General features: G+C 44.3%; 1 protein-coding gene across 1 annotated transcript in view; it reads right to left on the bottom strand.

The window, feature by feature from the left end:
• The window catches only part of PKD1L1 (polycystin 1 like 1, transient receptor potential channel interacting), a 113,720-nt gene that overhangs the window by 55,958 nt on the left and 44,532 nt on the right, over positions 1–13,230 (bottom strand). The window contains exons 16-21 of the mRNA XM_053609345.1: positions 8,849–9,041; positions 7,208–7,294; positions 5,268–5,475; positions 4,273–4,379; positions 3,303–3,519; positions 1,341–1,514 (exon numbers count right to left, since the gene is read on the bottom strand). Coding sequence (XP_053465320.1) covers positions 1,341–1,514; positions 3,303–3,519; positions 4,273–4,379; positions 5,268–5,475; positions 7,208–7,294; positions 8,849–9,041 — 986 coding nt within the window. The remainder of the gene's footprint in view (positions 1–1,340; positions 1,515–3,302; positions 3,520–4,272; positions 4,380–5,267; positions 5,476–7,207; positions 7,295–8,848; positions 9,042–13,230) is intronic.

Genomic DNA, 13,230 nt, shown 5'->3' with positions numbered 1-13,230 from the left:
ATTCAGCCATAAAAAGATGGAGACTTTTCATCTTTTATATTTACTTGGATGGAGTCGGAGAACATTCTACTAAGTATCACAAGAATGGAGAAGGAAGCATCCCATGTACTAAATACTAATATGAAATTAGTAATTGAACAAATACATGCCCACACGAGGAAAAAACCACAATTAAATTCAAGTGGTGGGGCAGGGGGAGGAGAAGGGAAGAGGGGCTTGGTAAGCTCTCACTTAACGGGCACATTGTCGGGTACACGGCACACCTCCTGGGTCAAAGAGTCAGCTACAACTTGGACTTTACCTAACAAACACAAACCTAACGTAACCTGATCATTTGTACTCTTATATTAACCTGAAATTAAAAAGAAAAGTCCTATTGGGTTGATGAAATGTTTGTGAGCTCCACTGTCAGTACTCACTACATTCTGGGCATCAGTATCCCCAGTGCACCATCAGCAGGAGAAGCAGTGGGTCAGCAGCCTGAGATCAGAGGACTCATCACCCTCAGATGAGAGGCCAGCCATCCTGACTCAGGCCCCGATCTCCTCCCAGGTGCACAGAAGGTTCCCTTCTTGGTATTTGACACTTTGACATCATCTTTTCTACTAGTACTACGAACACGTTATTCTTTTTTAAAAAAATCCTGCCAAACCCTATGTTATCAGACCCTTCTGACAGCTTTCAGTGCCATGTGGGCAGCCACCAAGCCCCGCTGTCCTGTGGGTGGCTCGCTGGCCCCCACCTCTGAGACAGACCCTGTCACCAAATTTCCCAGCCTTGTTGGGCTGTACGAACCCAGCTGGGCCCACAAATGGCCATGAGGTTGTCCTGGAAAATGAGTCCGTTTTTCCCTCACCCCCAAATGAAAACATTGTCTCCATCTTAACTGCTGGTAGTGATTTAGAGCTAGTTCTCTCTGTCTCACGAGGAACAGTCAGGCCACGGTTGCTAATGAAAACTGGCATCCCAAGGGCAAATGTGCCCATCAGAACTGACCTCTGTTCTCCTGGCTAGAGGACTAGTTTAAAATTTGAATGAACTGCCAACCTTAAAAAAGAATTAGGAAGATTCTCATAAGACAGTTCAGTTTGCCAACCTGTCAAAGCCCTGCTTCTTGGCACCATGGCGTGAACTCCCACTGGCAGCCACCAGCTGAGCACAGTGGCCCTGTGTGGCAAGGCTGCACTGACACCACCCAGGGCCCACCACTCTGCACACCCCTGCAGGCCCAGTTTAAACCTTCCTCAGAGGACTGTGAGCCTTCTTAACTCCTTACTCAAGACAGACCACGCCATCGCTCTCGGGTCTGGATGCCCCTGTAAAGAAGTGGCCCCTCCCACCTGCTTTTGCCCTGCAGCGGTGACCAGGGCAGCGAGACACGCGTAGACACACAGCAGCGAGAAGGTCACGGCGAGGCGGGGCGTGTGCAGGTACCCACTGGAGGAGGGCCGGCTGTACACGGAGAGCCAGATGTGAAAATCCTCCAGGTACTCCGTGAACTTGCAGTAGAAAAGCTGAAACAGAAACCAGCCGGAGAAGTGCTCTGGGACTTTGGGCATTGACGTGAACAGGGTAACAGCCTCATTGATCACCAGGAATCGGGGCAGAGCCCCACACGTGCTCGGCTCAGCTCTTCTGCCTGGCTGCTAGCTGGATGCTGGGTGAGGGGCTATAGGTCCAGGTGGACACCCTGAGCAGTGTCCCCACCCCATTGCAGTGGCTGCTCCTTCCCCTTACTTGGCCAAGCTCCCACCACACTGGAATCTGGCACCAGCCTCTGCCCATTTCTCTCCTTTGCGTTCTAATGGGCTTTCAACTGCCCCCTACACACACTCTCAGCACTTTCTTGGACACACAGGAAATTTTAACTGGGCTTTGAGTGCACCAAGATGGGACCATGTCTGGACCACCTCTGCTCTCGGCAGTCTGCTGGGTGTCTGCCACGCAGCAGGAGATATGATGCTTAGGAAATGCCCTGGATTTTAAGTTTCAAGTCAATGAAAATGATGCTTGGTGCTCAACACTGTTCTAGAAAAAACAGAATTATATCTAGGACTGATATTGTGGAAAATGAGCAGAACACAGCAGCAAATACCAGCCAATTGGTTTTGACAGTCAGAGAATGTATCTTTTCTATGTGAAAGGACTGGTTAACAATGACCACTGATTCATAGGACACAGCTGCAAGTGCTTATACAGGACTAAATTGGTGGGTAAAGGTTTCCAGCAAAATGTTCTCAAGCAAAACAGGTGGAGAATGAACCACATATGTCTTCCATCGTCCACTACAGTCAGTCAGCTACCTGGTCACTCTCACGAGGAAACAACTGTCAAAGAACAAGTTTTAGGTGTTGAAGGACTTTGTATGCAGGGCCTGAATGAAACTCATTGCCAATCCACGGTCATCATATCACTAACTGAGCAACACCAGGCCTGAAAATGCCCAGGTCAGAGCCTGGCCCTCTCACCACGGCAGGTGCAAGGTGAGAGTTGGAAAGAAAGCCCACTGGCCCGGCAAGATCTGGTGGGGCAACACCAGCCCTCACTGGGCTCTCACCAGCCTCAGGAATCATTCATCAGAGATGCAAGATCACACAGTAAAGTGTTCCCTATGGCATTTTCTGTCACCGTAATAAAAGAAAGGAAGTTGTAAATGCCCAACAGGTGGGTGCTTAACCTGAGACCAGTACCTAGTGGGCCAGTATATGGCCCTTAAATTATTTTAAAGAAAATTCACTGAAAAATAAAATAAAAAAAGAAAATTCATGAAGAGATCTACCCTAACATGTTATATTAGGAAGTGCAAAACGTACCACGTTACTACTAAGAGTGTATATGTTTGTGTACAGGGAAAGCTGGAAAGGAACATGCAAACCTCAAAACTTTCATAGTTAATTTGTGAGGATATCAGTGATTTTTCACCATCTCCTACATCTGGGCCCTCAATCTGGATTATTCTGTTGGTCATTTTGTAGGTTGTTGAGAATACATACAGGGCAGTGTGAAATCTTTCATTGGGGTCCTTCTGGACAGCAAAGACCACCAGCAACCATAAGTTCCAGAAATGGCATTACAGTTACAATCAAAAGAAGAAAAGGGGTACTGCAATGGTTAACAAATGGCAGAAGTGACTGATCCGTGCCCAGATGGCCACTTAACGAATGCACCATTTAGGACATAAATATCACGACAATTAACTAAGAAATGAGTTCATACGATTCATTTGAGTTTGAAGCAATAACTGCAGCGAGAGAAGCAGGGCCAGGTGCCCCGGTGGGCTGGTCGGCCTGGACGGGGCCTACCTTCCAGAAGCCGAGCCCCCCTTGTAGACAAGTGAGTTCCCGTTCCACACGGCCGTCGTGCCAGCTTGCCGAGAGCCAGCACTGGGCGGGGAAAAACCAGCTCTGTCTTGTGTGCAGTGCCTTCACCATCACGTGGCTGAGGAACCAGGCCGGGGAAGACCCACAGCTGTCGTGCCAGAGGCGGACCTTCCGCAGTGAGCCCAGGTGGTCAGGAGCACTGGTGACACACACAACAGAGTCTCATCAGGCAGGTGTGTGGGGCCTGGCACTGCACAGCACCGATGCCTACCCTCAACGCCCTGAAAAAGGATGGGACATGTCAACAGATAACTGACACGCAGAGTGACGTGTACCACCTCCTGGAACACGTCAGTGACAGGGAACCTCACTGAGCAGGGGCCGTGCACACGGGCCTTCAATTTCTGTTAGTTTCCCTCAATCGAAGGCACTCAAATCATCTGGGGTGGGTGAGTCTGAAGGTAATCTTTTATTTCTTAATAAAGATATAATACTTCAAACAAACAAATATTAGAAATGAAATTTTCAGGAGGAAAAACAATTTAGTTCAGTACTTTCACATTTTCTAAAACGTCAGCTGCTTGCCCTCCTGTCTTGATACATCATCCCTCTTTCCCCACCTCGGCCATCCGTGGGACATCATACATTCTGGCTCTTCCAAATCTGGGGTGAACTCCATTAATTCACGCATGTTTAGTGACACAGAAAACACTGCGATTGTGAATGCTACCAAAATGCAAAGTCAGTAAGTCTGTCCTTCCTTCCTTCCTCCCCTCACGTAAACACACTGCTTAATCTACACCAAATAACAAACTGTAAACAATTCACAGAATTGTTTGCATGTAACCGGATGCTCCCTGTTAGTCTGCCTGTTTTGGATTTGTAATAAGCCCACACCAGTTCTGCGTGGCCCGTCTTCCCCAGATGGCGCATGTGGAATATTGCAGAGTACCTCAGGATAAAAGTGTGTCTAGAATTCCTTTCAAACAGGGGCTTCTCTGGACAGTAGAGCTCTTTGGTTTCTGAAAGTCCGTTTTCACCACATAAAACAATGTAAACCTTCAAACAAAGCACAGGGGACAGCACAGGCCTCTTCACCGCAGACACTGATCAAGGCTCTCGCCCAGCGCCCCGTCCTCCCACAAACCAGGGTGGGACCACCAGCATGGCCTGCAGAGAACTCTCCCTTACCTGCACCTCCTTCCCTACCTCCCCAATCCTATGGACCCTGTAAAGCAGCCCTGGCTCCCTCAGAGAATGGGAGAGTGTGTTCCAGTGCAGAAGGAGGCTGCCCCCCTCGGAAAGCCTTCCCTGCAGGACCTGTGTGGGCACCGCTCTGCCACAAATGCCTCACCTGGCTCCAGTCACACCCTGGCTGACCTCCTTCCGTGGCCCACCTGGCACAGGCACCCTCTGGGCTCAGGTGCTGCCCTGTGAATTCCTCCTCCTCCCAGCGCACCTCACTCCACTGCTCCCATCTCAGCTCCTCTGGGAATACTGTCTTTTGCCCCAAATTCCCCACACAGCCATGTCCTGCTGTTCCCAGAGTTGATGTCAACTGTTCTTGCCCTTTCCTCCCTAGACCTACCCTGGGGGTGGGTACTGGAATCACACTAACTCAGAAGAGCACAGTCCTAAGAGTCTCAGAGACCCACTCGGAGGCAGAACAAATCTGTCTGGGCTGCTTTCCACACTGAAGGCAGAGCGAGGGGGAGGGCTTTGAGCCGACAGCCGCAGAAGGGTAGGGGTCCCACCTCCTGCCCTGATGGATACACAGGCTATTGGGGGGCAGGGGAGGGCAGGTGAGCCCTGTTGCAGGAATGAGATGGGCCACTAGGACAGGTGACAGGGAGGGTAGGCAAATCATCAAACTGTCACTTCTGGTGCCACTCTCACACCCACCGACACCTTTTGAGCCAAAGGGTGCCCAGAGGGCACTCGAGTTACCTTAGAGGTGAGCCTGGCCGGGGCCCGGAAACCAGTGTCGATGACAACCGCATATAGTGCGTGGCCCGGTGGGGGCACTTCCTGCAGAAAGATGTACCCGGCTTTCTTCATTTCATAATGATCTACTTGTCTGCTTTTAGCAACCAAAAATCCATAAAAAATCATAAAAACCACAATAAAAATGCTGGGAAGCAGGTTTTCTGGGTGACTGTGAATAAAAGGAAACATATGAAGAGAATTATTCATAAAAATAGAATTTAAGAAAAAATTGCCCCCCCCACGCGGGAGCCCCTCAGGTCTTCCTCGCGTTTCCAACATGCTGGCTGCTGCGTCCGGGGCTTCTGAAGGCACAGAAGACCGGTGACGGACACCTCGCGAGCACGGACTCCAGAACCAGACAGGCCCCGTGATGCCTCAGCCTCCAGCCGGGAAGCTGTGCTGTGGGATCAGAGGGATGTCACTGTGAAATGACAAGGACTGAGCGATGCGGTACACATGCAGGTAACGTGCAAGCAGAACAAGGCTGGGAGGTGCTGGAGACGTTGTGGGGACCCCTCCCACCTGCCCTGGGGGTGGCACTGCTTATTCTCTGTCTTCAGGCTCCACTCGCCTGTCCCCAGACACCAACCCTGGCTCTGGGAGAGAGCAGTGAACCGCATAGATCCGCAGGATGTTCATATCCTGTCTCGCAAGCCAGGACTCGGACCTAACGTGGCTCCTCCTGGACTAGTCTTGCAGACCTTTGAGGGGGTCTCAGAGGGTAGGCATTGCTATGATTCTGCGGGGTGTCGCCCTCCCCATCCCCTGCCATGCTGCCTGAGGGTGGGGTGCTCCCAGTTTCTCGCCTGGCACTCTTCTTCCCCACCAGGACAAAGTCTGCTCAGAGCTCAACTCCACTGGCTGGCCAGGGCGCTCACAGCCGCCTGACTCCAGCCTGTCCTTCCTCCCACTCCTGGAAGCTCTTGGTTTTTGGCCAAGAGTCCCAGACATGACTTCCCCCCAGAGACTTCAGGTAGCCTCCATCTGCACTTCCCTGGGGATACTTCCCCATGCTTTCCCCGACTCCAGCAGCCTCAATGCTGCAGAAAGTACAGTCAAGGCCACTGTCCTCCACATCCTCATCACTGGGCAGCTGGTGACCTTTTCCAGGCCTAGCATCTGTTGCATTAGTAATTAACATCTTATTTACTAATTATCTGACCCACCAACTAGTTGACAAAATAATAGTATTGATTTAATGATAAAGTAAGGCAGAGTTTTCTATTAGATGAATAGAAAAAAAATAATAATCCTTAATACTCCAGAAAATACCACTTTGCCTTAGACATTCATTTCACAAATATTTACTAAGTTCCTGCCATGGGTTAAGTGTTATATTGAACAAAGAGGAACCCTGATGAAAAAGATGGAGAAGGTTCCTCCCCACACAGGCTTACATTCAACACACCCATGTTTCAGAATCTGTAGACAGTCATCCCATATCAAACAGTGGCTATGAAAATAGTGTAAATTTTAAATTTATTATCCAATATGGGATGCTTCTGAGAAAGATGGAGCTACTAATAATTAGCCTATAAGAATAAGCATAAACTGGGACAGGCAGATGAGGCAGTGTCACCACTGTGGATATTAACCCAGTCAGTAACAACTGACCAAACTCATGCTGAACTAAAGCCAGAATTCAAAGCAAGAACTGTAAGCTAACTTGCTTGTAAATCTTATCTCATAAATCTCTTCTCAGTAAATGCAAATAAAGACAGACAGTGGAATATATGTTCAATTATATAATATTTTAAGATAGTTTACTAATATCCATATATCAGAAAAAATAAATAACATGGATTACAAGCATCCATTGAATCATATATGGGCATTCTGAGTGAACAGTGAAACATACAAAATAAATTCTATTAAGCCTTGATTTACAAAATAAAACATACCTCTGTAACTGAGAGATGTCACTTGCATCATAACTGGCATTCAGCCTTCTTCGTAGGACAGAGAATGCCGTAGCGAGGCGATCATAGCTAGGAGGGAAGAGCTGGTTAGGGCTCCAAACGTGTGGTTCAATCAGCTGTTTACATTGTGGTGGCACATTGGTTAAAAGAGGTGTGAAAAGGCAGATAAGTTGCAATAATGATGCCTTTATGATTTAGACTCAAAGTATTCACCAGAAGCTAGATAAAACAAGGGACCTTCTGATGTACCAGCCATCTTCATGTCTGAGTGTTGGGGCTCTAAGTGCCCTCAGGGACTGTCCTGAGATGCCAGGTGTCACAGCCCCAGCATGGCACAGCTGAAGCCAGAGATTCAGGACCAAAATCCCAGCCTAGCTGTGGACTGGCCTTGGTAACTAGTCCAACTCTGTAACCGTTGCCTAAGTGCCACTTCACGGCTTTACAGATATCCCATCATTGGTAACTTCTACCTTCACAATCACTACAAATGCCTTTCTTCTTTTTAAGTAAAACCTATCTCACCCTGTTATCTTGTGAGCAGGTTCCATGTATTACTCCTTTTTGTACCCCCAACTCATAGAAAAGAGTCTAGCAGGCGTACGTAACAGAGACTGAATGATTGCATTAATGCATTTATCAATAATATAATATTGAAGCAAAATACTGGGCCATTGCCAGTAAGTCCAAATGTTCTAGCTATAAATTTAAGGGTGCAGCACAAGGAGAGAATGACAACGGTGAATTGCACCGATATGGGGTGATCTGGACATGTTTACCTCTTAGCAGGCAAGCACAAAACACAGCTTCTCAGGTCTTAATTGTTCTTGAAAAGGAGATGAATATTTCTATCTCTAAACGTGCCTAATAAATGTTCTCATTTCCAGGGTAAAGTTCCATTTGTAGAAGAGAGAACAACGTAACCTAAAATTTGACCTAAAAATTGTACCCTCGTATTAATTTGAATGAAAAAAATTGCTAATCTCTATCCTAACGAAAAAGTAAGGACAACAAAAATGAATGAATTGAGGCTCTCCTAGAATTGTTAGCTTTCCAGCTAGACTAGATGATAAAGAATTTATAATTTAATGACACAACTCATATTTCCAGGAATTCCTGAGAAGGCCACTGGTGTCCATGTGAAGATGTTGCTTGCCTTAGAAAGCTCACCTTCACAGGCAGGCTGGGCAGGGGGTTTTCTCTGCAGATAAGGGGCTGGTAGGGCCTCAGGGGGCAAAGGAGAGAGCGGAGGGCCCTGCCTGCCGGATGACAAACGGCTCACTCACAAGAGCACACATCTCTGCAATCACAGAAGTAATGTGGTCACCTGTCACTCACCTATGGGTTCATTTCTTCAATTGACATTTACTAAACACCTGCCACGTGCCAGTCACCATGGGGTTGGGCACAGGGGCAATCCACAAACCAGCTCCTGCTGCTCTGGAGCCACCCAGAGGGGACAACCACAGCCACTAGAGGCACAGGCCGGAGAGCTGCAAAACCAAGAATGTCTCGACTTGGACAAGAGGACAAGATTGAGGAGAGGATCCAGGCTGAACCAAATGCAAAAGAAAAGGCAGCCACTTGCTAAAAATCTCAGATTCTTTCTCAACAGTGAGTCTATACCTGCAGTTAACTTTTTCAGGAGAAGTTCCTGGTTGTGGAGAGAAACTTCCAGACTTCCACTCTCTCTTATCCCAAAACAGGCATCGGATCCATTGGAAACGAATGGTATAGTTCACTGCCTTCGCTAAATATTTGTTTGGAGCTTTTCTGTCATAGTCAACGTCTAATAAGGATAAATAGCCTATCTTGGCATCTAAAAAGAGAAATAATAAATTAAAAATATGACCTGAAGTTTGCAGAATGGCATATTCCATTCTAAACCCAGACAGAGCCATAGACATGGGGACCAGAATTGAAAAGTGAATCACATCCTGGCCACTTCTTGTCCCTGGAGCATTGAATATGTGGATTAAACTCTGTATCCAGTCAAAGCTCTTGGATACAGATTTTTATTTGGGAATGGAGAGAACTGGGAAAGAAAATGGTGTTTCTAAGGGCCCTCTTTGTCCCAACAGCCTGAACAGGTCAGCCCATGGCCCTAGAAGGGATGGAAAGGTTGGGACAGTTTGCCCAGCTGCTGTCCAGGTCCACGTCCTGCTTCTCACCAGCTCCTCAGCGTTCTGCCATGTTTCAGCGCACCCAGAGTCTGAACCCACCTTGGAAAGGACAGCACACTGAGTCACGTGGTTTTAGACTATCATTGTTAGAAAATTTTTATGTTCAGAAGCAAAAGTTATGTAAAATTTGCCTTTAAGATTTTTAATAAATGATATTGAGGCAACGAGATATTACCCCTTTCTAACAATATGGAATAAGACAGACTTTATGCCACATGATGAAAACCAATCAATTAGGAGACTAAATGTAAAAAAACAAACAAACAAAAAAAACTATACAAGCACGAAAACAACACATGAATAACTTCTTTTATAACCTGGGTATAAGAAACAAATTTTTGACTATGGCTCTAAATCTAAAAGTCACACAAGAAAATGTTGATAAATTACTATTTCAAAAATAGCCCTAACATAATAAAGAGCTCAAAAGTCAAGAAATAGAATTCCCAAAGAGACCAAAATCAAGCGGTGAGATTGAAATGGTAATGACAAATCTACCAACGAAAAAGGCCTCAGACCAGACAGATTCACAGTCCAATTCTGCCAGACCAAGAAGACAAACTGGTACTTAGTCTACAGAAGTTATTCCATAATGTCAAGATGTAGAGAATCCTCCCTAACTCATGCTATGAAGCCACCATCACCTTGATGCCAAATCCAGGAAAGGACACAATAAAAAAAGAAAACTACAGACCAATATCCCTTACGAACATAGATGCAAACATCTCTAACAAACTATTAGCAAACCAAATTCAACAGCACATCAAAAGGATAATTCACCATGGTGAAGGGGGTTGCATTCCAGGGTGAGAGGATGGTTTAACATATGCAAATCAATAGCATGAGTCACCATAAACAGAAGCAAAAGCGAAGACCACATACATGATCATCTCAGACAAAGCATTCGATAAAATTCAGCACAATTTCTTGATAAAAACCCTCAACAAAATAGGCCTAGAAGGAAATACCTCAAAATAATAAAAGCCATTTATGACAAACCCACAGCCAACATCATGGGAAAAAGTTGAAAGCTTTCTCCCTAAGAACCAGAACAAGACAAGGGTGCTCACTCTCACCACTCCTATTCAACATCATACTGGAACTCTTAGCCAGAGCTATTAGCAAGAGAAAGAAATAAAAGGTATCTAAATTGGGATAGAGGAGGTCAAACTATCCCTATTCACTGATAATCTTGTTTCTGGAAAACTCTTAAGACTCCTAGAAGCGGTAAGTAATTTCAGTGAAGTCTCAAGTTACAAAATCAATGTATACAAATCAGTAGCATTTCTACATACTAATAACAGACAAGCCGAAAGTAAAATTAAGAATTCAATACCACTTACAATAGTTACAAAGAAATAAAATACCAAGAAATATATTTAACCAAAAAGGTAAGCTATCTCTACAAGAAGAAGTACAAACCTATAAAACTCTGAGGAAAGAAATCATAGATAAACAAATGGAAAAATATCCCATGATTATGGTTTGGTAGAATCAACATTGTTAAATACTGCCCAGCGTGATTTACAGATTCAATGTAATCCCTGTCAAAACACCAACATCATATTTTGTAGATCTAGGAAAAATAATTCTACACTTCGTTTGGAACAAAAATGAAACCCAAATAGCCAAGCAATCTCAAGGAAAAAGAAAAAATCTGGAAGCACCATATTATCAACTTCAAATTCTTCTACAAGGCTATAGTAAGCCGAACAGCACAATTCAATGGAACAGAATAGAGGATCCAGAAATAAAACCTTCAACTGATCTTTGACAAAGCAGATAACAACATACACTGGGGAAAGGAAGCTCTGGTGAGTAAGCCGTGCTGGAAAAAGTGAACAGCCACATACAGAAGAATGAAATAGGACCCTCATCTCTTATCACATATAAAAATTAATTCAAAATAGATAAAAGTGTCAAATATAAGGTATGATAACATAAGAATTCTAGAAGAAAACATAGGAAAAATACTTCTAGCAATTGACCTAGGCAAAGAATTTATGACGAAGGCCCCAAAGACAAATACAGTAATAATAAAAATAAATAAATGGGACTTAATTAAATTAAAAAGCCCTTGCACAGCAAAGGAAATAATCAACAAAGTAAGTAGACAACCTACAGAATAGGAGAGAACATTCACAAGCCATCCATCCAATAAAGGGCTACTATCCAGAATCCACAAAAAACTCAAACAAATAAGCAAGAAAAAAACAACCCCATTAAAAAGTGATTACACCTGCGGTGCATCTTACAAGGGTATATGTGAATCCTAGTAAATGTGGAATGTAAAGGTCTTAGCAAAATAACTAAGAAAACGCTACGAAAGCTATGTTAACTAGTGTGATGAAAATGTGTCAAACGATCTATGAACCAAGTGTATGGTGCCCCATGATCATACTAATGTACACAGCTATGATTTAATAAAAATAAATAAATAAATAAAACAGTGAACAAAAACCATGAATAGAAGCTTTCATAAAGAGAATAGGCAAATGCCCAACAAACATATGAAATGAAAACAAGCTGAACATCACTAATCATCAGGGAAAGGAAAATTAAAATCACAGTGGGATACTGCATTACCCCTGTTAGAATGGCTTTTATTAAAAGGCAAAAAAAAAAAAAAAAAAAGCCCCGAGAATCTGACACTGATGCAGAGAGAAAGGAAAGCTTATACACTGTTGATGGGACAGCAAATTAGTACAACCTCCATGGAAAACAGTGTGGAGATGCCTCAAAGATCTAACCGTAGACTTACCGTTTGGTTCTACTACCCAAAGGAAGTCATTTTATCAGAAAGACACCTGCACGTGAACGTTTATTGCAGCACAGTTCACAATTGCAAAGATGTGGAATCAACCTAAGTGCTCATCAATTCATGAATGAATAAAGAAATGTGGTATTTATATAGCATGGAGTACTACTCAGCCATAAAAAGAAATGGCTGTGTAGTACCTTTGAGCCACTCCTGTGGCTCAAAGGAGTAGGGCGCTGGCCCCATATGCCAGAGGTGGTGGGTTCAAACCCAACCCCAGCCTAAAACTGCAAAAAAAAAAAAAAAAAGAAATGGAATAATGCCCTTTGCAGCCACTTGAATGGATCTGAAGATGATTATCCAAAGTATCTCAGGAACGGACAAACACACACCACATGTACTTTCTAATACCTGGGAGCTAAATGATGGGCACACAGAGGCACAGAGAGAAAGACGCGGGAGACAAGGGGGTAAAGGGAACAGACTTACCTGCTGGGTACACTATTCTGGCGACAGGCACACAAAAAGCTCCAACTGGAGCATATTCAAGGTGTCCATGTAACAACATTTGTACCCCCTTTATATTTTGAAATAAAGAAAAATAAATTTTAAAGTGTCAAAAAGTAAAAAAATATCAAGAGCTATAGAAGGCATTTGGGGAGAGTTCGCAGATTTAAACATGACTTTCAGAGTAGATAGTCTTGAATTAATGTTGATTCATTTTCATTATGATAATGGTACTGAGTTCCTTAGGAGAATGCCTTTTTTTTTTTTTATGAAATATACATCGAAGTACTCAAGGGTGCTACGCCTCGGGTTCTGAAACTTTCTCTCCAATGGCTCATCCTCCCCTCACAACCCCTCCATACACACATGTGCAGATACACATGTGCAGATAAAGTAAATGTGGTAAAAATGTCAAAAATGGTGAATCTTGATGAAATGGATACAGGTGTGTATGTTATACATATTTTTCTACCTTTCCGTCAGCTTAAAATTATGAGAAAAATTGTGGAAAAGAAACATTAAATGCAAATTTTTTTAAACTGTCTTTGAGAATTTGAATT

Source organism: Nycticebus coucang, chromosome 11 (assembly GCF_027406575.1).
Source record: "Nycticebus coucang isolate mNycCou1 chromosome 11, mNycCou1.pri, whole genome shotgun sequence".
NCBI classification, from domain to species: domain Eukaryota; kingdom Metazoa; phylum Chordata; class Mammalia; order Primates; family Lorisidae; genus Nycticebus; species Nycticebus coucang.
The sequence above is the reverse complement of the archived record's forward strand: the minus strand, read 5'-3'. Positions and strand labels throughout refer to the sequence as shown.